The sequence below is a fragment of the Amblyomma mixtum genome, chromosome 1 (genome assembly GCF_055824585.1).
Source record: "Amblyomma mixtum isolate Tamu chromosome 1, ASM5582458v1, whole genome shotgun sequence".
Taxonomy (NCBI): domain Eukaryota; kingdom Metazoa; phylum Arthropoda; class Arachnida; order Ixodida; family Ixodidae; genus Amblyomma; species Amblyomma mixtum.
The window spans coordinates 245,215,762-245,241,120 of record NC_143012.1 but is presented as its reverse complement, the minus strand read 5'-3'; the positions used below and the strand labels follow the sequence as shown (position 1 = coordinate 245,241,120).

The 25,359-nt window shown below is 47.2% G+C and overlaps 1 protein-coding gene across 2 annotated transcripts in view; it reads right to left on the bottom strand.

The window, feature by feature from the left end:
* The window catches only part of LOC149371384 (vesicular glutamate transporter 1-like), a 201,413-nt gene that overhangs the window by 26,316 nt on the left and 149,738 nt on the right, over nt 1–25,359 (bottom strand). For both annotated transcript variants that reach the window (XM_089565625.1, XM_089565624.1), the window contains exons 3-8: nt 18,117–18,393; nt 9,728–9,846; nt 8,492–8,606; nt 5,974–6,061; nt 5,006–5,092; nt 3,387–3,523 (exon numbers count right to left, since the gene is read on the bottom strand). In XM_089565625.1, coding sequence (XP_089421751.1) covers nt 3,387–3,523; nt 5,006–5,092; nt 5,974–6,061; nt 8,492–8,606; nt 9,728–9,846; nt 18,117–18,393 — 823 coding nt within the window. The remainder of the gene's footprint in view (nt 1–3,386; nt 3,524–5,005; nt 5,093–5,973; nt 6,062–8,491; nt 8,607–9,727; nt 9,847–18,116; nt 18,394–25,359) is intronic.

The following is a 25,359-nucleotide window of genomic DNA, read 5'->3' as shown; positions in this document are numbered from 1 at the left end:
ACAGCCAGCTAGTAGTCTCAGTCGGGATGAGGCAGAAAGCGAGAAGAGGGGGGGGGGCTGCCGACTCGGAGGAGAGCGTTGGGCGGCCAATGGAGGCTTTTAGGTGGCTTCTCGTCGTCGCTCGCTTTGCGACGTCAGCCCGCCTCGCTCGACGGCGGGCGCTCCCGTCCCTTCTCTGTGCGTCTCTCTATGTGTGTGACGCAGCGGTCGTCCCGCGCGTATAGCGTCGCGCGTCGACTGTCGCTCGCCGAGTGCAAAGACCGGATCAAAGCCTCCTCCAGCCTCCCCAAAGCCCGAGACGCTTCTCAGAGGCAGTTCGGGACGTCGAGAAGAAGAAAAAAATGCACTCAGAGGGAGAACTCGCGTCAGCTAGCGGCGACGCTCTTTCATCTTTGACTCTCTGGTGTATTCTTTATTACGCGAACCGCTTATGCAGGTATACTTCTTGAACGGGTATTTTTTTATTTAACTTTATTTTGCCCGCTCTGGGATTCGGCTCACCTCTCTGTGAGAAAGAAAAGAAAAAGTGCATCCTTGGTGTAATTTTTCGCCGCAATATTTATTGCTTCTTGCGTTTCTAGGCCCTGCCTTGGAGCTCGGCTTCTTACTTTTAAGCTTGCTATCTAACTTATTCAACATCCCCAATTTTATGCTTGCATCTACTCTATACGTAGGCCCTTCGTAGATTTTTGTCCGATGCAATACATCACTTCCTTTTTTTTTTCTTGAGTCTTGGACCGGTGGGGGGCTGCGGAGGTTTGTACCGTAACGGTGCAGGCTTTTGGCAACGAGTGTAATGGTGACAGCGTGCGGTACTAGCAGCTACATGATGTAAGAATGACGAAGTGAGAAAAGACGACGGCCGTAGAGGAGGGGGATGGATGAATGGATGGGGGGCCTGCTTTGAGAAAGAGTGACACGTTATAACCGCGGCGCCGCAACGCCATCCGCCTCTCCCTTCCTCATCGTGCCACCGCGGCGTGTGAGGAGATTATTCGGCGGTTCGGACGGAGTTGCTTTATTTCATTCATCTTACTTTTTGTTTATTCGGTATGTCAGTGTCTGCAAGGGTCTGAGTCGCGCGCATTATGTAACGGGCTTGTATATCAGGGCAAGGAATATGAGATGCCGCGTATCCCTCGAGTGAAAAGTGGCGGCACAGAGCTCTGCGGTTGGGAGCTGTGTGAGTGTGCATGCTCTGTCCGGAGCGTGACAAAACGCGCCTGTTGAAGAGAAAGAATGACTCTTTCTTCTATGCTTCTGTGTGTTCTGAGTGAAGGGAACTAAGATTTTTCTTAATCGAACAAACACAACGTGTCGAGAAATCATTCAGCACAATTCGCAGGTACTATCAGCAACGAATGAAACGCGAACAAGAAAAGTGACGTGGCAACACAAAAACAACAACATATTAGCTCCTGGATTAGAAATACAAGCGAGGTTGAATAGCACATCTAAAGAAAAGTCTTCGCGCCTTCAAAATAAATATAGTAGGAGCTAGTATAGAGCTCACCGCGGCAAAGAGCCGCGTATTTTGCAGTCCGTGGTTCGGTTGTCTTGTTCGCGTTCATTTCTTGCTGATAGTACGTTTCATCCCGTCTGAAAGTTGTCAAAAAAAAAGTCCTTGCGAGGCTTAGCAGAAAACTATGCCCAGGAATCTTTTCCCTATCGCAAGCAGCGTTCTCCACGCCTTCCCTCAATGCTAGCTTGGTACTGAACGAGTTAGTTCATTTAAACTGAGATTACCAGCCCGAAAAAGGTGTGTTTTTCATTTTCAATGGCTTCAGCAGCGTTTCAGTTTCAGCTGTTTGTTTACCGCTTTGAAACGAGACCCCCCCCCGGAACAAACCGAGACACAAAAATGTACAATGTAGGTTCATGAACCGCCTTATTTCTGGCTTCAACAACTACTGAAACTCTTTTTGGGCTCTCTCGTTTTGTCTTGCCCTGTCCGATCGGCTCTGCTAATTTGCTGGAATCTAACGAACGCCCAGCTCAACGCGGGTAATACACGTAACGTCGACCACTCACGTATCAGCGTACCGCACCTCACCGTTTTTAGCCAAGGTATCCTGGCCAACGTGTCCTCGTCTTCTCTTAAACATGAATGTCGGCCTTTGTGGACTCTCAGTTTCCGACGACAAAATATATGCATTCCCGACGCAACAGAAACCACGGCGGATCGACTATAAATAGACGCACGGAAACGCAGGCATGAGCCAGGAAGAACGTTTCGGCACTCCTCGAAGCTACTTGATGATGTCCAGCCCCAGTCGGTCAAGCCCAATGATCACTAAAACTCCCTTGAACGTCCTAGGGATGTTTGGGATGTCCTGCGGACGTCCATTGGCATTTCAGTGCCCGTTGGGAGTAGTTTTTGCGCTACTATCTCAGCGCTCAGCGCTCACGCTCCGTTTTCGGTTCTTGAACTTACCTCTTCTGTAGATATCAATCGCAAATACGTAACTGCGTGTGTTATCTAGTTCATGTTCTTTATTTACTTGAATGCATGACATAGCATTAACAAAAATACATATAATGAAATAAACAACATATTCGGGCAACTCAAAACACGAATGCGTGAGAATACAGGCGCAAAAGAGGCCGTTGTAATGGCTGGTCTGTCTCCTATACAGCGCAGATCATAGAACAAATAATGGTTTATCACAATGTCCCCTCCCCACCTCTTCCAAATTCCTCGCGCGGAAATGGAAGCTTACAGTAAAGACAAAACAAGCCAAACAGGAAAGAAAAGTGGGACTGAATTCACGATGTGCTCATTTAAAGAATGGTTCGCTCATACTTGAGAATTTTTACGATGGCCAGTCGTGAGAAACGGCGACGCAATTGCAGGACACCGGCCATTCGCAAACCTAAGCTTCCCGCATGAAGGCACAAATGAAGACGCAGCCACAATCATGAATGACGTCACATTTGATCAGAGAGTTTCTTATTAAACAAGTTATGAAACTCCGCATCAGAATCAGGCCGTGACCAGCGGCTAGATTCTGAAGGTGAGCAGACGGAGTCTCCGTCTATGGGCTGCTCACTCAACTATGGTGGCGCACTCTCTCAATCATGACGGCGTTTTGAGCAGCTCTGAGCAGTTCGTCTGGATGCCGAATGTGGCGTGACAGTCGAGTAACATTCAAGCTTTCGACAAATCAGAATGCCGGACTTCGCAACTGGTGCGATCAAGGATCTCCGATTTTGGATCCACACAAGTAAATTCAGTATAAGACTTCTTCACTGTCAACAACGGCCAGCGCCGAGCTTGAAATAGCTGATTCCAAGCGACATTTCCAGCGAACCCCAATGTTGCCAGCGAGCCCCGAGAGTGGCTGAAAGTGGCTGGCGCAAGTTCCGGTCAGTACGCTGAGACTCACCGTTGGCGCAGTCTGGACGACGTTTCCGAGGCTGTTCTCTATGTAGATCAGCTCCGCCTGGCTGATGGTCGGATGCCTGCTCGGCTTCTCGAAGGAAAGCCACAGCCAGAACACGTACCACGTCACGCCGAACACGCCTGCGTGCCACAGAACTTCCTTAGAATCGTGATTTAAGTAGCTGATGCGGACCGACAATTCGGACCCAGTCTTGCACTTAGTAAAACTTCGAGCAAGGAGACCGTCTGCGCATTCGTGATGGGTGCTCCCGCGCATGCGCAGAACCGACTGCTAGACTTCCACGCGCTACCAGTGGCGCCACCATGTTGGGAATGGATCCTCGACCCGTAATAAATTTGCACTAAGGCGTAAAGTATTCAGGCACCACAGATGCTTTTGAGCTGTTGAAGGCAATGTGTGCTTTGCTTTGCTTTGAATGACGACCACATTTTCTGAAGAAATGGAAAGCCGGCTATCACGGATGTGCTATTTTTTTGTGTGTAGAATGCATTCCGTAACGAAGGATACTGAGAATTTTATAGCTTCAGCCGTAGCTTGGGTTGTAGCTGCGGTTTTAAGACGCATTTTACGCAGCGCTTTACAGTTGCGCTTGCTTTTATTTACTCAGGCTGAGACGTTTCCCCAGCGTGCAGCGCCGGCGTATCGCAGGTTGAAGCAACAGATACAACTCCTAATGTTATCCAGTAAACTATTACCTCCCTCCCGTGCGTATTCCACAATTATGAGTTCAACCGTGACTACACTAAAGAAAGAGGCAGTGGCAGAGCCCAGATGTAGAACTTCAGACTCAAAAGAGCTTCAGTGCTTCATAAGTAAAAGAATATTGTTCTACGTCTCCGTTCTCGTCCTTGTGGTGCCTCGATGACATGGATCCGTACCAACTCGCCCAATTTTCCACACTTTTGAATAATGTTCTTTTGTTTATTTCCCAAATTCTGGAAGCTGCCCTAAATAGAAAGGTCGCGTGCATCGTTCCTTTGTGCTTATTTTATTAAATGCGAATTTCTGAAAAACCTTTTATCAGGGAGTCCAGATGCACCGCTTATACTGAAACTGACGATGTCTACTGTTTTGCAGTGCAGTATATTTAACCTTGTTACGATTGCCGTCTAACCGAGAAGCACGGCTAGCTTTGTCCTCTCCAAAAATACTAGCACTGGTCAGCTTCACGATAAGTTTTTTTCTGCGAGTTATATTTGACCGTGATGGGTAATTTACAATGCCGCTTCTAATATCAGATGACCGCTTTTGTCGTAGTGCTTACTTCCTCAAAAAGCACCACAGGACGCTAATGCCATTGGAGCAAAAAAAAATTTGACCCTGGCGGAACCGGCCGCATACTGAGGAGGCAACCATAGTCAGCATAATTCAACTATTAGTTCTCTTGTAGGAGATACTATTTCAATCCTATCTTCTGCGGTGCCGAGTGCCAGGTTGCAGGGATATCCGGGCGTTGCTTCAGCTAATAATGACGAACGACACAGTAAGAAAAATGAAATAAAATTAGGATATAATAGGTGCTCTATCGCTGAAAAGCAGTGCCAGTGGAAAACACCACTGCCCAATAAATGATGGGTGTCTGCACCGTGGAGTACACTCACCGTAGAAATAGAAGCAGGCCTGCCACCCTACGTAGTCGGTTAGGATGCCCGAAAGAGGCATACCGACGACGGCGCCAGCGTATGAGCCTGGAAGAGGGAAGAAGAAGAATGATGAGTGGCGTTCCTTAGTGGAGAACGTCGCACTTGGCCTATAGAACGTGACCTTGGGAAACGCAAAACAGAAGTAAATGTTCTCGCTACCATGCAAGCCCGTGGTTTACTAATCTCATCGGAGCGATGACCGCGTTTCTAGACCTCTCAGCCTTTTCTTTTTTTGTGTGTGCAAAAAAGAAGTTTGCTCTGCGTGGCAGTCACTGACTGTTCTTTCTTGTCTTTAGACACTTGAGGATACGAAGGTTGCAGCGCTCACTCGCTACATCTTCCTCTGTACTGTTTTTTTGATGCTATGATTGCCATATAGAGAAACCTTTTATTTATACAAGAAGGGGAAGTTTAGCATACGCATCTTCTAAGGGACGATTGCATAAATTAGCCAAATGGAAATAATCTACGTGTGAAACCGTTTAGCGGTTGTTGCTCGGCGTGAGTTCTAATCGCGGCCGACTGTAGGCGTCAGTTCGAAAACGATCGGGCATAAGGGCAGTGTACAAAATCGCTACATTTATAAACATATAATTAACAAATCATTGCTGTAAGAGCTGACGAGCACCGATACCATTATCCTGTGCTGTGTTTCGCGCTTCACTGGATTGTCACGGTTTTGATATCTGCATACTAAAACAGCAGAAAAAGCGAATGATTATCCGTTGCTTTGCGCAGAGACATTGTTTCAATGCAAATTCGCATTTGAAGCTAACCTTCAGCATGTTGTTTTGTTATACCCGTTATGGCCAGGTTGTTTTGCACGCAGTTGTAGTTGAACATGTTTAAAAATGCCATTATGTGCCGGAAGCGCTGCTCCTAAAAAAGAAAAAAAGAAAGTAGGAGAGAAGAAAACCGGCGCTCACCACAGAAGGCTAACGTGGCTAGTCGACTCCTCTCCAAGGGTGGCGCCCAGTGTCTCCAGATGCCGTGACACGCCGGATACGTGACGCCCTGCGCCGGAAAGAGACGGAGCGATGTCACGGCGGACAGGGCGAAGAATATCTTCACCAACTTCCTGAGCTGCACGTGCGAATTTTTAGAGCCTGCTAATTCAACGCTGCGTTGCCACTGGCAGCAGGCGTGCTTCACTAACGCAACCTTCCCTAACAACCCGGTGGGACGCAGGGCCGAAATAATATTTCCACTAACAAGCTCCAGTGCGCCCATCAACAGAAACTGCTGCGACACATGGCGACATCGGGAGAGAAGCGATTGCCTTGCTTTCACCGCCGGAACTGAACTGAGGCTGCATACTGTACCACGTGTTTCAGGGAAGACTAAGTAATTTTCAAAAATAGGCTTTCTGTGGTAAAAATATGGCTTTTGCTACATAGTATTGCCAATTTTGGCGGACACCAGATAACCGGTGAATGGTTTTAAGTAGTAAGATGGTTAACTAATTTCTGATAATTAACTTCTTAACTGTCACATTCAGGCAGCTGGTAGCAAATTAGAGATTTGTAGCCGCTCGTTAGTAATAGCCATGCCAGTTTCTAGAATTTCAAATACACGGTTACCCTCGCCGCGGTGGCTCGACAAAATTTGGCTCCATGGTGCAAAAATACACGCGTTTTTGAAAGCATGTAGGCAAAGCAACCCTTCCGTGTATCTAACTAGTCGAAAAAGCCAAATTTTGTCGAGCCAATAAGCTAATGGTAATCGAGTTTTAGAAATTCTAAATACTGATATGGCCATTACTAACGACCAACTACTAATCTCTCTTGCTACTAGACGCCTAACTCTAATAGTTGAAAAGTTAATGATTAAAAATTAGTTAACCAGCTTACTGCTTAAAACGATTCACCGGTTGTCTGGTGCCCAGTAACACTGGTAGCACTATGCTGAAAAACCATATTTTCACCTAGAAAGAAAACCTATCTTGAGAATTACTTTGAGCCTTCCCTGATACACCTGGTATACGCGGTTGTTGTCGTCATTCAAAGAGATGGACGAGCCAGCCACTGACTGGACGGCGAGTATACGGAAAATCGCGCTAAGCTTTCGATAGCTACCTTCATGTTTGTACAGAAACCACGTTACACGCTACGCGACGCAAATGAATCGGTCGGTGAAGTATCAGCTACCACGTGCGAGGGTCTCTTCTAAACGCTGGCCGTACGGGCGGGAAATGCCACTCGCATACTTGCGTCTCACATTTGCATGAGAAGCTGTTTCTGCCTCCTCAAGCAGCCATATTTTCACATCTCTCGCAAGTACCACTGAGTGATCGCTCAGAAGACGACCACGACTGTGTCCAGACGCAGTTACCGCGTCGATGAATAACGCTGCCGCCGTTATGGCGACCCCGGCGCGAGCAGCGTCCTGCTTATTTGCGCGATTACGCAAACATCTCGATAAGGCCACTGCTCCTGCCAGCCGCCGCCTGTGCGAGTTATTCGGCGTCCGGAACAACCATTTCCCTGATGCGATCGGGCATGCTCCCCGAAGACTGGGCCAGTGCCTGCGGAAGGCAAAGGAGGGGGGGGGGGGGGGGGGGGGGGGGGTAGCAGGGAGCGGACCGAGGCAACCATCGCGACCGGCGTCCGCGCTGATTGCTACGGGCATCCATATCGCCCAACTGTGGCGGGGGACGATGTGGAAGGGAGCGGCCTTTTCAGAAAGGGGGGGGGGGGAGCGCGACGGAGTGTGTTCGTGTAGGAGCGATATGATTGCTGCAGCCGAGATGCGCCGGGCTTGTCTCGCGGGGGTGTCGGTGCTCGCCCGAGCGGCTGCGAGTTGCGCAAGCACACGGCAAATGCCGGGAGCCTTCGCGTAGCTTATGGCCTAAATTGCGTCTTCGAATGTGGTCGTGGTAGCTCTAATGCAGGCGAGTGAGGCATTGCGTATGAGCTGGCGCTCCGTGGTGTATGTCTCTCGGTGAAAAGCTATTGTGGTGTTCGCGAAGTATGGTGTGCCCTTGCAGATAGAACCTTTTGAAATTAGTTAATAACGTACACCGATCGTTCTTGCGACACCCGTAATAACGTATACCGATAAGTCTTGCGTACACAAAATTTCCTTTTCAGCTGTGTAGCGGAGTGTTCGAAGAACCATTCAATCATTACAATTCTGCAGCGAGACAACCTCTCCCCAGCCTTTTCAGGCGCATTGGTCTTTAAGAGTGCCGTGAGTGGTCCACTAAGCGGCTTGAAAGCAGACCGTGTGGCCCGAAAAATTTCGGCTGAGACTGTAGTACATTGAAAGGTACGGTGTACCATGCTACGTGTGTGTGTGTGTGTGTGTGTGTGTGTGTGCGTGCGTGCGTGCGTGCGTGCGTGTGTGTCACTTCAAATATTGGCGCTTTTCTAATTGTGAAAGGAGAAAGAAGTTCCAACGACTGGTGAAACAAGCAAACGTATAAAAGAACGAACATTTACTCACCTCAACCAGACCCTGGAGAATTCGGACCATCATGACCATGGTGAAGCCAATCTTGGCCGCTCCAGGAATGAGCATGTTGAGAAACGCTGACACAGCTATAGCGGTGCCAAAGACCCTGTGCGAATAAGTGAAGAAACAAGTCGTGCAGTCAAGAAACTGGAACAGTTATTCGCAGAGCCGGATAATGCCGGACATTGCAATGGAATAAACCACGTGGTACGTACTTTTATAGTATTTCTACGAAATGTGCACCGCCACTAAGGCATTGTCCTGACAAAGCAACGCCATTAATGTTTTCAAGACAACCTGCGAGAGCTGCACTAAGAAAGATAATCCAATACGAAAGCTACACAAAGCAAGCACGTAAAAAGGAATGAACGCTTGGCGCTGTGAAGACGTTTGAGAGAACATGTGCAATATTTTTAGTTGCCGATATAAAATATTAAAACCAAACACAATACAATACAGTGTATAATATAGTACACGATGCAGACTGCAACACATAGCTAGAAACTGAACAAACTACAAAACAATATACGGCTTTCATTTTGAAACTATATCATCATGCATGCGCGTTCCTCTTAGTGTCGTTGGGAAGAATGAGTACACCTTGAGTGTTTGTTTTAAAGAGACAGGGAGGACAGATGCACGTTGGCCTGCATCGATAGGTGCCAATAGCAAACGTAAAATGCGAAAAGTAGCTACCCAAAGATGATTAGACGAGGGACTCCAGAAGCAACTAGGTCAGGAGATGAGTTATAATCGTTGAGAACGACACAACGGGCCTGGAGTTTTAGATAGTTATTTATCCAATTGCGAATGATATTACTAATGGTTAATGATGGAAGTTTAACAGTCAACAGTTAAAATGCATTTTGAACCCCAGAAACGATGCATATACTTAGTTGTAATCAAACTACAGTATTTGCTACGTAATGATGAAATTCAACTAGCTGTGCTATGGCGTGAAAAAGTTATTAGACTCAAGGTATTTAAGTAATTCACAATATATTATGCCCGAGAAGTCTGCAACAGATTGATATCAGAGATACGCGCTTGTTGTTTTCAGCTAATTTTCGTTAGTGTATTTATAGAGAGTGCCCTGACTTTTTTGGCCTGATACGTCCGTACGAGCTCATACGTAGCCACCTTGGTGGGTTCAGGTATACAAAGTTAGTCGAAGGCTTCTTTCTTGCGTTACAGAGAGCAGTCTGGGAAACGGAGGAGACTTTGTACCTGTTGGCGGGGTATTTGGCTGCAAGGAATCCGCCGGGGACCTGCGTGATGAGGTATCCCCAGAAGAATGACGAGTCGATCACTCCGATGGTCTCTGGTGACCAGTCGAACTCTGCTCTCTGCACAGAGACAGAACGAAAACGAACTTCGCTTACTAGTTATGCGGCCTCCGTGACGCCGACAAACACGACCGAACACACTCGTTTATACAATGTTGCTAAGTCTAAAACGCTCAGCTAACTTTAAAGAAAGGGTGAAGTTATTGGCACAGAACATTTAGGAATGGGGCGAAAAAAAAGAAAAGAAAAAAGGAAAAGAATGAAGTGTGAAAATATTTGCTCATTTACCACTGCATACTTTACTTTTTTTTTTCGTTATAAATTTTGTTCGTGCTTTTCGTCTAAATGTTTTTCTCTAACTTTAGGGTTTCAGTTCTTCACAGTGTGGACAATCGTCCTTGCAGGTGTGCGCAATGTTTTCGGGAACACAGCGTCAGCACCTTCTGACTGTAATCCCAGCAGCACCATATAAACCCGAGGGTTCTGAAACACTTTTTGTCCAACCCTTGCTAATTTATTCTCAGCTTCCTGTTGTTGTTGTCTTGTATGTACAGATTTTCCCGCGTTGTTGAAAACAGAGCGTCATCGCTTGCCTGTTTCCGTGCGCGAGAAAAATAAGACTCGTTTACGAGCCGAGTGATTTTTGTAACAAAAATGCAAAGAATGAAACGGGTGAGAATAACCAAATGGGGAGAGTCGGACTTCCTCTTTCTCTATCCAGCGCAGTTTAGATGTTACGCGAGGAGAGCTAGAACCATATCGGCTAATGAAAAGACAGCCGCACCGACGAAGAAAGTTTTAGCCCTGGTAAAGACAACAAAGATGGCTTAATAATAGTTCAAGCTTATTGAATAATATCTACACAGTATACCTACAGAATACTTACAGAATCTAAGGATTAGCTTCAAAGGATAGTTGCACAATAACAAGCAACTAGGCCAAGCTTTCACGCGATTAAGGTGCAGCGCAAATGGAATGAGGCTGGAAAAGAAAGGCTCACAATTGTTGTAACCCCCCGTCCCCCTTTTTTATATTATGCTCGTTTGCTCAATAAGAGAAGAGGCGTAGGTGAGATATCAAAGCAGTCAAATATCGAAGAGTGCCCCAGACTGTCGAAACAAGCTAAGCATGCCCAGTATTGTGGCCAGGGCCTGCAGCATCCGTAAGAAACTCCCTGTTTGCGCGCTGGGCTGAATTCATTCCAATGGGATGGTGGTGCTTTGAGCAGAAGGTAATTACTGAACTCTCCTTCTTACCGCGGGAAATCGATCTACATGTTCCGAGAATTGTTAGAAACTTCGGATTATTGTCCTGTACGGCCGATTTCCATAATTTAAATCGGATTAATCGTCCCGGCTCCCGTCTTTTTTCGAACTCGCCGCAGACTGTAGGAGGAGTCGACCAACCTTTCAGCCAGTCCCGTGGCGGCTTGCCACTCTGCCATCGGCGGAGTGATACGTAGCGATCGGCGAAAGCAAAGAGTCCGCACGTATTTTTATTTCCATGGACCTAATTTGCGGCTATCTGGCCTCTGACTGGGTCTGTCTACCGTCTGCGGCGAGTTCAAATAAAGGCGGGAGCCGGAACGTTTAACCCGATTTAAATGAGGGAAATCGGCCGCACAGGACAAAATTTCGAAGTTTCTAAGAATGCTCGGAACGTGTAAATTTCCCGCGGTGAAGAGACGAGTTCAGATTCCTCTTCAGTGCACCTTTAATGGTAACTAATTCTCCGCCTCTCTTTCTTTCTTTGAAGTACGAAACTCTGAAATTAATACATATATAGGTCCATCAGCTCTGTAGCAAGTTTTGCTTAGTACCTGGCACGCTCGCAGTCCTCGAGAGTGGGCGCCTAAAGAGTTCGCGGAATTCGCAACGTCTTCGTCGTTGCGATGGCACCACTTTCATTAGGAAACGAGCGCTGCTGCGTCGTCGCGGTGACTTCAAACACGAGTTCTCGCACTGGCATTCGCCACTTCTTTCTTAGGTACGTCTAAAGAAGCGTGCAACCACGGCAACCTTGTGCCAGTGTTAGCGCGTAGTTCGCGAAATTCGCAACGTCTTCGTCGTTGCGATGGCACCACTTTCATTAGGAAACGAGCGCTGCTGCGTCGTCGCGGTGACTTCAAACACGAGTACTCGCACTGGCATGCGCCACTTCTTTCTTAGGTACGTCTCAAGAAGCGTGCAACCACGGCAACCTTGTGCCAGTGTTAGCGCGCAGCCTTCATATTGGATTCCGAGGCCTATTTGGCTATTTTATCAGCCAGGGGAACACATGAGAGGCGCGTCATTGACTGGATGTTAGTTGTAGATGTGCAGGTAAGTATATGGGGAGCATGAAATGGGGGAGGGGGGTGCTGTGTGGAGTTCAGGGAGCCAATTTAATTTTTAACTCTTCATTACCTTGCAAAGGCATTGAAGTGGTCATGTGTCCAGAGGAAAACTACGTAGAAAAACGAAGCAAAACAGATGTTATGCTTACGGGACACACCTGGGGAGCGGCCACTGATGAAGTGTTCTTTGTGTGCTTCGACCAGATTCAACCCCGTCGTATTTGGCGTATTCTTAGACAAAGGCAAAGGAAATAAACAAAAAAGGAGCTCGACAAACTTGTCGGATATAAATTAAAAAAAAAAAAACTGAAGCAGAAGGAATAAGCTCTTTCCGTTCTCCTGCGGCTAGGCCGGATAAGTGCTCGTGTAAGTGCCGCAATTGCCGCGAGCCGTAACGGTTTATAAACCGGGACGACCAACGCAGCTGACGGGGCGTTTGTAAAAACTCGCGTCCTTTGCTGAAACTTTATTGGGCCTCAATGTTTCTGAGCGCACTGCAGTCTAAGTAGCGCTCTTGTTCGGAAGTCGCGTCTTTGTCACTCTCCTCACGTTCATGTTTCTTTTTGCAGTAATCCACCATTCTTGAATGCGAGAGCCAGTCCAACAGCTAGCTGCCGAACAATGTGCACAGGAGCAGAGCTTAATCATAAAGAATCTTTTTGGGAATTTTTTTTTATCAAGGATGACTCGCTTTATGGAAACTTTTGCCCTAGAACGAAGTTGTTCATATTAACGGGGCACCACTGTTTAAATAACAATTCTTTTTGTTTCCTTTCTATTTCATTCTTATTGTCCGCCGTGGAAGAGTGGTCGACGCCGGCGATAGCTGTGTGCGGCGTGCAGGTGGCGAGAGGGTCTTCGGAACGCGGAAGTCACGAATAAGCTTATTATCTTGGCAGGCTGACAGCGCAGTTACGAATTGAAGCGTGATTCTCTGAGCGACCTCCGCAATGCACCACTCTGAAGTGTCAGGCCGCGCCTCTATGCAGCAAGGAAATGCAGCTTTTTCGAGGTTTGCGTGCTCCGAAAACTCCTGCATGTCGCTTTAGCGAGTGAAGAAGGACGAAAAAAAAAAAGAGTGAAATGTGATTGTTATAATTATCTTGCTGTGGTTCCGTACGAGTAATTTTGTGTCAATTTAGACGGAAAAGCAGCAGCAACGCACCTATACGTCACGATACTTTGATTTGTCTACTTCAACACGGACAGGATCAGGGAGCGCGCGATTTACTGGTTTGTTGTATGTATCATTCAGAGCCCTTCATGTCAGTCTCTGATGGGACTCACAGTATCAAATTAAGAAGAAGTATAAACCCCCAAAACAAAACAAAAAGAATTCCCAGCAAGCAAATGCAATAGGAGGAGGAGGAAAGAAAATGAGGTGCGAAATAGGTGCCGCGGAACCGTAGGGGCGGGTCGCGGCGAGACCCGTAATCCGGGCGGGCCTCGGGTCCCTTTGGGGACCTGAGATTGTCCCTTAATCCCGCTTAATCCGGCCGCGAATCCGCGGCGTGACGAATTGCAGGGCAACCCCCGCGCCCAAGCCGGAATTCGTTCCACCGATGGCAGCTCGTGCTGGCAAGGGCGCGCGTCTGTTGTGCTCTCGTGAAAAGAAAGAAATGAAGGTGGGAACCGAAACAGAAACGTTTCGTATTCTTTGTGTGAATTTTGTGCAGTCTCTCGTGCATTCGAGTCAAGACTTTTTTTTTTTCTTTTTCTTTGCAAGGTATCTCAACATATCACTGCGGGAATCCTCAGATGAACAGTATATTTACTTCGTGTTTTTAACAGGAATGAATTGGGCCATGGTTTCCGAACAGCTTCTATTCGATAGGTGCCCAGAAAGCAAACCTGAACGTCAAAAGGCAAGCTTGGTCGGACAAAAGTTGTTCTGAGTAAAAATGTTTATAACCTTTTCATAATTCTCGTTGCGCCCCAACATTTGTATTTCTGTGCTATGCTGTTGTGTGATAAATAAATAGGGGAAAAAATTGCAGCCACTTATCCCCAGGTTACGGCGAGTGATGAGTGTCAGCTGGATCGCTAAATGATTAGCACAATGATGACGCCATGCATGAGGCTTCGATGATTCTGCTTACGTAATTGGATGTTTATAATGAGTAACACTGAACTTGACCATATGAACAAAAATAAACGCGGCAGCCTACGAATGATTGGGGTGGATTTGTGGCTGAGGGAAAATTCCGCATATACTCGACTAATGGACGCACTTTCTTTTATGGTTTTGATGTCTTGTGACCCTTGCAGGAAAGCGGCATTTTTAAGTGCAATTTTTCAGCCATATTACACCGCATTCCTGGGAAACTACATCATTGTATCTTACAGTTTGACGCTATATCTGGCGCATAGTTGCAGTTATGTTCAAGGTTCTTCATTTGTCTTCCTGTGGTCGTTGTTGGAGCCTGGATCCTCACTAGGTTACTCTTTGGGGATCACCTGCCAGAGCCATGCCCGTGATTTTTCGCTCTCAGTGCCGACGTCGACAACGCCTACACCTGATTTTCTGGAGAACAGGGCCTTTAACTCTATCGCTTTAAAAACGAAAGTACTGCCAAACATTGGTGACCAGCCAAGGCCCACCGAGACCACGTGACCAGAGATGATGATGATGATGCGGCATATCCTAGACAGCGCCCTCTCCAAGGCACACACGTCCCTTGTGGCCTCTACCAACTTAAAAGTTGATGCTCTGATAGCCTGCGTATAACTTCGCGACGTTAAATTCACGAGACGTTCTTTTTGGAAACCATGAAACCGCATCAATTTTTGTTGCTGTATGCCGCTGCGTCTGCTCTCGAAATGGGGATCGACACACAATCGCCGTCATGACGGACAATTCGTGCGACCTCGTCCGCGCGGTGATTGCCCGCTATTCCTCTGTGCGCCGGTAGCCATTGGTAGATAATGTTGTGGCCTTTATTAATGGCAGAGGGATGTAGTTCTGGGATTTCCACGACCATTTGTTCCACGGCGAAGAGCAGCTTGTAAGCCTCGGAGAGCTGCTTCGGAATCAGTGAAAATAGACCACATCTGGGGACTGTGCTGACTGACATGCTCAACGGCGACACGAAGAGCGGTTAGTTCTGCACCCGTCGAAAAAGTCTGGTGAAATGTCCTAACTCTTACTTTTTTAGTCCTTGCGGGGATGACCACGGAACTCGAAGAACTGACGGGGGTTATTGAGTCGTCGGTGTAGACGTGCAGTCGGTTTGCGTAGTGCTCGTGGAAATATTCAAGAGCGACTTGTTTTAGCCCTCTAGTCGATAAATCGACCTTCTCCCGATGCTTGGCATTGAAAGAAGCACACGGGGTTGGTGCAGGCTCTATTGTGGAGAGGACTGTCCAGAAGCGGTGTAAACTTGGACGGCAGAATGGCGCGATGTACATCAGTGGTGTTTGTGAATGATGTACGCGGCCTGGTAACAGGAACACTGGCAAGATGGTGAGAGGGAACCCGGGAGATGTACCGAAAGTGTGTCCTCAGGGCGTCAATTATTAGGTAGGTAGTGAATGGATTCTCCTGGGCGATGAGTACGGGTGCTGCCGTAGAGGCACATGTCGGCAATTCAAGTCCGGAGAGCTTGAGCCTGAAGGCTTTGTAGACTTCGTATTTTTGTTTTTATAATGTTTCCAAGTGCAGACAGGCTGTACCGAAGCGATCTAATGAATAATAAGCTGTAGAGCTTGATCACTGACTGCACTGACACTCCGCACGACTTTCCCCCAAGAAACGCGAGAACGTGAGCAATCGCTGAAAGTCTCTTTTTACATGTATGAAATATGAGGGATGTATGATAGATTTCGGTTGATTATTACTCCAAGAAAGCGGTGTCTTCTTTCATAGGGTCTCTGACAATTATACATACGGTGTAATGAGACATTTTCTTGCGTGTAAACGCAAAAAGCAAGCACTTTTCGGTTGAAATCTGCAGGCCTTGAAGGTGGAGGTAGGACGTAACATACTTGACGCCTTTTGGCGCCTCGCTTCAACTTGTGGGCACGCACTGCTGATGCCCAGATACAGGTGTCGCCCGCATAGATTGAGAGTTGCGCCGACTGTGGTAGTTTTGTATAAGATTGAACAGCGTTGGGCTTAGCACTCCACCCTGTTGGGCTCCACGAGAAGTGAAATGAGATGTTGAGCCATCCCCAGACTGCACAAAGAGAGATCTGTCGGATAAATAACTGCGTATCCAGCAGAATACGTGAGCACCAAGTTAGGCAGCTGCCAGAGCTTCCAAAATGGCCTGCTGAGCTACGTTGTTAAATGCGTCCTTTATATCCAAGAACAATACCGCGGTCAAGCGCTTCAGATGTCTTTGCCGCTGGACGGATGACAATAGGCCTACCACGTTGCCAATTAAAGAGCGTCCACGTCAAAACCCGGACATTATAGCCAGATCTATATGGTAGCGCTCCAGGTACCACTCAATACTTTTAAGCACGACCCTTTCCAGTACTCGCCGACGCAGCTAGCCAGTGGAATTGGACGGTATGATGTCGGGTCAAGAGGTGATTTGCCTGGTTTCAGGAGCGGAACCAGACGTCTGGACTTCCACTGGTCTGGAACGAGTATGCGTTGAAAACTAAAAAGTGTGCTGCACATATATGCATATAGGTCTGGAATTCTTCATCCCAATACATAGCTAAATGAAAGTACCTCAACAGCCCTCACTGAATCTTGAATTGCAATATGATAACCACTCTGTGAGTTGTTTTTTTTTTAGTAAAAGCAAGATGCGATGACATTGACCTCCTCAAACATCGATTGGGGGATATAAATTTCGAATCGCTGCTTCTCTGATCGATGAAGCAATGCTATCACGGTTATGCTAGATTGCGCAAGTCATCACTGGGTGCTGCTGCAACAGGGATCTGCCGTTGCAACGCAAATGCGCTGCGATATCACGGCTCCCAAGCGATCGCGCCTTATGTTGCAATGCCGCGCATTGCTGTATCAATAGAACGTTGCGACAGCAATGTACGAAGAGGATCGGCACTCTGTATGATTGCTTATCGTATATATAGCCTCTGTTGCGTCTTGCGTCTCTCATAGCCTCAGTCGCTTTGGGACGTTAAACCCCATAAACCAAACCTATATATAGCCGCGCAGTTCAGGCTGGCCGGCTTCCGATGTTGCGAGCAAAGATATGTACGAGCGCTCTGTGAACTGGTAAAGGAACCTTAGCGAAGCTGAAGAGTAACGATGATGAAACGAGAGCCTACCACTTTCAAGCTCTGAACTGGGAATAAAGCTGCATAAGAGTGGCACATTGGAGAAGTTGCTGAAGATAACGGGAAATGCGCATGTACGTAAGAAAAGAGAAAGAAGGAGAGATTATTTAATGCAATGCGCAGAGGTTTGTTTAGCCGCACACCTAGAAAATGGTTCATCCAAATGGCAAAAGTTTTGAATGAATAATAATTTCCTGCGAACAAAAAGATCAAAATCGAGAAAAAAAGAAACAAGGGCAGGTACGAATAAACAAATAAAGAAACAAAAAAATTGGAGTGGCTTAGCTCAGCTATGCCACGATATACGTAGCGAAAGCTACCTTCGCGTCTCCACTTGGCAAGGCGTTCTTCTATTTGCTCAGGCGTCTCCGCCGCTCATTCACGCGCGGCACCGGCGGGCGTAGTCTGGCCGGCGCGGCTTCTCGTGCGTCGGCGGCGGCGAACTCTGACGTCATGCGTCGCGCACCTGCTACCCCTCTCTGGTTTCGCGCATGCGCACTATCGGCCTCCCGGGCTCATGGCGAAATGCTCGACTGGGTAGCATAGTGTAGCTCTCGCTACAAAAAGATATGAAAAACATGGGCGAGTACAGTATCCACAAATATGCGCGAACTATGTAGGGTCTGGTGGCGTTTGCATTAACGACAATTTATGCCCAATCGGTTGGAGTTGGTAAGCTAGAGTCGCAGCGCGCTAGGGAGGCACAACTTAGAGACAGGGGGAAGGAAGCTGTACTCGCCTGTGTCTCCGAGTTGTTGGCCGTCATCTTGACGATGGCGACGCCCATGTTGCAACGGATGCCGAAGGAGATAAGGAAGCCGAGGGAGCTGAGCAGCGCCACCGTGAACCGCTTGGAGAGGTCGCAGCAGGGGCAGTTGGGCTCCAGGTAGCGGCGCCAACTTTTGCCGCCCTCGGCACTGGGCTCGGGCCCGGGCGCGCCGCCGCCTTCGTAGTACTCCTCCTGGAGCTCGTCATGCTTCATGAAACCCTTTTCGTCCTCCTGCTTCTTCAGCCGCCTGCGCAACAACCGACCAAAGTGGCGTATTCAGTGCTCGTCCTCGTCATATCTCCCTAGCAGCTACTACTCTTCTCCTTCAGTCGGAGCATATATGCGCATCTCTGAACTGCCGGAGGATTCTTGGTAATGAAATCAATCAATCAATCAATCAATCAATCAATCAATCAATCAATCAATCAATCAATCAATCAATCAATCAATCAATCAATCAATCAATCAATCAATCAATCAATCAATCAATCAATCAATCAATCAATCAATCAGTCAATCAATCAGTCAATCAATCAATCAATCAATCAAAACAAACACCTGGACTGGTAAACTCATTGGCAGAACTAAATTTTGTAGTAGTTTCTGCGATCAAAGGCGAACCCGGATATTCCAAATTCGAAGCGGTTCGCTAAATAGATATATCGGTAATTCGATATATAAAGAATGGCAATGCATAAGCTTATCTGTATGAAAAAATAGATTGCATCAACGCTAGTGAAACGCTTTGTGCAGCGACGTGCCTCGTCGACGCGCTGGCAACGCGCCGCTCGCGAGGTGTTGCTAGGCCTAACCTGCTTCGCATGGTTGCCGCAGTCGATAGTGCTATAGAATTACCCACTGCCTACCATAAGGTGTCTAATCCTGTTACCAGTGCACTTATAGATAGAATAATCCTGCATTAAACTTACGGTGTAGTTAGTTTCCCCAACCCTTTGGCAGCGAAGTACACCAGACAGGGGCCACCGCTAAGCTTCAGGTAGGTTGGCTTTGCCGCATGGCAGTTGTGTATTGTGAAAATTGAGTACAGGAAATCGATCGCCACCCTCAAGCACACCCCACGTTCACCTTGTCACGCGGTTTCCCAGCGCTAGCGCTGCCAGCAAGAGCCCAGGGTCGAGCAACTGATCCGACTCCACGAGCGAAAAATGATCAAAGAGTGCCGTTAGGAGAAGCGCCACTCGCAAGGGCACGGCGCGCCATTCGGTATCTCGAACAACCGTAAAAATTCGAGCTTGATATACTGTGCAAATTTCCCATTATTTTACATGGAATTTCAAGGGGGTAATCTGTGTGTTCAATACAGCCAATCCTTCGAAATAACTGGGTTTGATATATCTGGGCTGTACTTGCTTTATATTCACCCACAAAATGATTACTCATATACAGCAGATAAGAAAAAAAAACATTATGAAGCAAGTCCCAGAAAAAATTAATTTCGGTCTTTTATCTAACTAAATGACGCTCAAAATTTTAGGCCCCTCCGCCTGATTTTAGAAAAATATTAAACACAAAAAATATGGGCCCCACCCTACTGCATAGCTCAGATAGACGCACCTTCCAATATTTTGGAGGTACGCGTTGTTACTAATTCACCTGCTTATTCAGATGGGATTATTTAACACAGATGCATCACTGAAATACAAATGCTCATGCTAAAGCAGAGTTACTTGACTATTTGCGCACTACACGTAAATTTTTGTTTATTCACATCGCTCCCGCACTGCAAATGTTTTTTTTTTTTACCTTACACTGTATTGCATCGAGATAAGCAGTCGGCCAGCCCATTCTAATCAATTTTCGAGCTTTGTTGAGACTAACGGCAAATGAAGAAAACGCCCGGTAGATGCTTCTTCGGAGCCGCTGCATCAGTTTAGTTTAACTAATGGTTTGTTTTCTGTATTACATTTGCAGCAGCCGTGTGTTACTTTTGACGAATAGTGCCGAATTTTCCGCCAGTGCATTCGTGTAGTAATTTTTTAGAAACCTGTATTCATTGTTTGCTTGACTGCAGCGCTTTGATTAAGAAGTGGCAACGTTGTAGGCGGGGCTAGAATGAATCGATATCAGGGGCGCTATGCCGGAAGGCCCGAGTTTGGCGCTCGCCCGAGTTTCATCCGAGTTTGCGATGACGGCAGTCAGTGAACGAAGATAGCGCGGAACGTGCGCAGGCAGCGGACAATAAAATGTAGAGATAAAGCCTCGCAAAGACGATACAAGCGCACCCTGCGCGCCTGTTCACACTTCAAACACCATACACTGCGCAATACCAGGCCGCAGCGCTACCTGAAGTTATCAGCGCCATGTCAGCAATCGCGAAATCGTGACTTCTCTGCTACCTATCTGCACACTCGCCGCTAGCTTTTTGACACGCCTTTTCGGGCGTGTCAAAGGCGTGTCTTCTCTTTCAGGCTCTATCTGTCTCTCCATTTCCGAAGACGAACAGTGCGCACTAGGTGCACTCTTGTATCAACCCTTTCTCTTCTCTCGAATACGTTAAAAGGCAACAGATAATATTATGAACATTTTGTACATTTCCAAATTTATTTTAAAATCTGAATCCAATAAAGCGTTGTTGAAAAGCATAGCTTTAGGAAATTAACAAAGATTTGACACTTTCTGCCGCTAGTGGCGATAGTGAGGCCATTGCTTGCAGCGTGGCTTGCATGGAGGTTTTTCTTCCTCCATGGTGGCTTGCATACGAACTAGAGCGGCAGGCATGGCGGCAGCCCACCCTGCCGAAACCGAGAGCTCCTGCGCTGACACGCCGCCGGTAGCGCTGCCTTCGACTGGAAAGACTAAGCAACTACTACACGCTAAATCTGTCCTATTTTTCGGCCATTGCGATAATATTGTGACGAAGGGAATGGGTTTATTTACAGGATGAACGGGGATATGGGAGCAAACAGTGAAACGGTGAACGGCCAGCGTCGAGCCAGTCCCAGTCTCGAGTACGCGCCCCTTCGTCGTCCTCTTCTCTTCCGCTGCGCCATTCGTCTTCTTCACTTGCTCCGAAGCGCGGCCCGGCGTAAGTTGCCTAGCAACCCGGCATAAGTTCCGTAACAATATATTTTCTTGTGTCGTATATCAAAATATAACAGTCATGCATCTTCTGGCTTGCATAATACCCAACAGCAAAAAACTTAACTGACTGCACCCCCCGCTTCACTGCTGCTCTCTGCAGTGACCTCAGGTGGAGTTCTCCGCTGCTACGGCCGCTGCCGCACCCCGCTATGGCCAACCATTGCGTTTAGTACGCTCTTGGCGAATCTCAGCGGTAGAAATTGGCCGTGCGAGCGGCTTTGATGCGGTGTGGGAAAACAATTGCTGTTTGGCTGTATTCAATTCAATGATTCAATGATTCATTACGTATGCCTGTTGTGTGTGACGCCTCTTTAGTGCACTGCGGATGCGAAGAGCGTGCTACCCAGCGACACAACTCATCATATATGTCATCAGACGGTGAATAAAAGCTGTGAAGGTGGTGGCGCGCGTATCTGTGTAGTATTTGTTTACGGCGCGATCTTCAAGGTTTTGCGGACTGGTTTTGTCACTAACGGCGATCGCCGTTGTATACCGCAGTGACATCGCAATAATATCGTTCGGGCAGATGAGGGATCCTGTTTGCAATAATGGAATCGGACTTATAACAGAGAAAGGTGTTACGGTTGTGAAGTACGCAGTGCTTGCGTGCTGGAAATTACAAACTCTTTATTGCACTGGGTCCAGAGCAGCGACCGTTTGTCGATCCCGAATGTGTTTGACACATTGATGCTGAGCTTTATCACCGATGAAAGCACGGCCAAGCCAAACACCTGTGATGCCATGTTGTTAGAGTAGGACGGCCTCCAAGCACCGTTTTCGTTGTCGTGGTCCGTCTTTGACGCCTTGCAAGCAGGTGTGACGCGCCGTCAGCGTTGTGCTGTGTCTTACGTGGTTGCAACAGGCTATAGTGTTGTGGAATCTTGGTATGCGAGCGAAGAAATCGACGGCTGTCGCCACGTTGCGTGTCCTTCGCAGAGGTACTTAGATTAACCAGCGATGACGCCCGTTTTGCCTGTTATATTTCGATGGTCAACATCGTCGATGTCTGTCAGCAATCAGCACAGCCGCGCAGCCGCGCAGCATACCTGTAGCCGGCTGGGATGTTGGGAGTGGCCCACCCATAGCGCGTACGCCTATAATTTATGTACGCCATGCCGGGGGCGTGAACAATGGTTTTGATTGACAGGTGAACTCGGAGCTAAACTCGTGAACGGTGAAGTGCCCCGAATTCATCTCGGGACTGTCATGGCGGCAGCAGCAGCAGCCTGGCTCATCGCTTCCTCTGACGGCAAATGTCAGTACGGCCGGCTGGACCCGTTTACTGCCATGGCCGAGGACGAATTCCAGCGACATTTTCGCCTCTCCAAAACATCGGTACGATGGTTGTGTAAAGAGTTAGGCGACGACCCACGCCTGCGGAGAGTGCGTACCGGGCCTCATTCGCTTTCGGTCGAAGAGCAAGTCCTCTGCGCCCTCCGGTTGTTCGCGACCGGGAGCTTCCAGGGGAGCGTAGGCGCAGACCGCTTTATTGGATGCCACCAAAGCACTGTGAGCCGCTGTGTGAGGGACGCCTCTGACGCGCTTATCGACGCGGCTGTGCAGAAGCGATGGTTCGCTTTTCCACACGACTGCGGCCGAGCGTGCGTATGTTAAGGAGCGTTTCCTTCTGCGCGGCGGCATCACAGACGTCGTGGCATGCGTCGACGGGACTTAACTTGGCGTAAAGGCCCCTTCGAAGTCCAGCCCTGACGTGGCGAAGGCCAACTATTTCACGAGGAAGGCACATTATGTGTTGAACACAATGGTTGTAAGAATGCTCTGTTTTTGCTTTCATGCATGTCACGGCTTATGGAATGTTCTCCCATTTATTAGTGATAGTGGTCCGTGTACTGTGCAGTGTCAGTGGATGTTAAAGATCCCCGTATGGTTGAAGTTATTGGCAGCCCTTCACCATGGCATGCCTCATCGCTTGGGTTTCTTTGGGGCATTAAACCTCAAAAACCGCTTCCGTTTATCAGTAACTGAGCAGTTTTACACACAGTGTAGATATTTTCTTGTTTTACCTCATGTTTGCGCACGTAATAGCTGCAGGGACTTTTCCAGCTATTTCACGCATGCATTTTAATCGGTTTTTAAACGGTAGCATTTGTGTGACTTGGCAGATTGCATTCTTATGCAATATTCATAACCGCAAGTCGCAATAAATGTTTCACTTTGGCTGAAGTGGAAAAGCTCCTGCCGGAAGCACTGGCGTCTGTAAGGCAGGAAAACTGGCAAAACTGTTGTGTTCAGTGGAGCAAGTTGAGGCTGAAGCATGACAACGCGATATGATTGTTGACGCTGAAATTGAACCGGTTGTCTTCAGCATTTCTGACTCGTGCAACTCCTCCTCTGATGAGTCGAGCATCGATTCCATTGATGAAGACTTGAGTGGCATCGAGGAACTTGTCTGATTTCGAATTGATGTGTAATACACATGTTACCGAGGAAAGAGAGAGGACTCATCGGCTTGCTGTGATCACCTTTGTGCATGTGTTGGTGGCAATGTGAAATATGTGTGCATGTTGGTGTGTGTGTTGATCAATCTACCGAGGAAATTGTTACATTTCCATCATATCATTGCATCATTGCAATTCGTTGCATCAAATTGTATCGGGCAGTAACTTGTAGTGTAGGTGGTCATGTTAATAGTGTCTGTAAAAAAGTAGAATTTGTAAGGGAGTGCAAATAGTACTTTTTCCAATTAGAATAGGTATACTGGTACACGTCGTCAATGTGTGCTGTTTTTGGAAGATTAATTGTAGAAAAATACGGTGGAGCTTAATAAAGCGTTGTGTCAATTATTCGGAAAGTATCTGATAATTTTAGAGCAAATTGGATTCATTGAAAATAATTTTGAACATATACTGTTTGATTCGTTCGACTAACTGAACAGAAATTTATTCAGTTATGCTGTCCAAAATGATCGAACATTCACAAACCCCTAGGCATTGGCCTCATTTTGTGTGTGAGGGTTGGGAATGGTATGTATGGGTGTCTGATCTTCATGTCCTGAAAAGGGATTCCTAGTTTGGTGTTGTCTTGCATTACTGTCAATATCTGGTCGTTTTGACATGTTATGCAGTGCCAGTGTTGAGGTAGCCAGTACTGTATGTTTTGTCCTTAATTTTTCGGAGGTGTGGATGATTTCAAGCTGGCTCTTGCTCAGTTGAGTGTGAATTTGTTTCGAGTCACGTCCTTGTTAGTACATTGGTCAGGTTTTCGTTTTGTCAAATAGTGTTGTTCGATGGCTCCACATTTTTTTTTTTCAGTTTTGGAGCACTTGACTGATTGTGTGTTGGTGTACATCCACTGCACGTGTAATTTAATTTGTTTGCACTGTGATCCATGCCACTGGCTGTTTCCAGAATAAACCATTTATCGCAAACACTGGGGGTGAGCATTTTTTATTGTCGTGTCTCATTTATTGTTTGCTCTTTCGAAATATTTTTTCCTAGCGTTGTACAACTTTTTCTGCATTCTTACTTGACGCTCCCACAGCTTGGAACTCTTTTTATCTGGCTGCATGAAAATCCTGCCTGAGTACCTTCTGGTCTTCTAGGAGAGCAGGGAAATCGAGCCGAGCTGACTCTTGAGGCAGTACTATTTTCTGTCAGTGTGGGAATCAACACTATGTTCAAAATTTAACACTTAACACGGGAAAACAGGCGATATCGAGGTGGTGTATGCAGGGTGTATGGTGTATGCGGTATGCATTAAATGAACAGATGCATGCTGTTCATTTCAGAACACGGGATAATATTCAAGCGATTCTGAGCAAAACGAGTTTTCTCATTCAAGTCACGCGAAATTCAACTTACGATGAAAAAAAAAAAATGTGCGAAAAAAAGTTTAACCGTGCGGGATTTGAACCCACGCACTCCTATTGCCTGTCGACTTTCCGGAGCGACGCGTTAGACCACACGGCCACAAAACTCGGCCACAAAAAAAAAACACGGCCACAAAACAGCGCGGAGTGATACACCTCTCTTTATTTATTTTTTTGCGGACTGCTTCCGTAGCCTTCACAGTTGCACATGATGTAGCGTTGGTAGCGTTCCCTCGCGGTACAAAGCAAAACTTAATAATGCATGAATCACTCTAAAGCGCT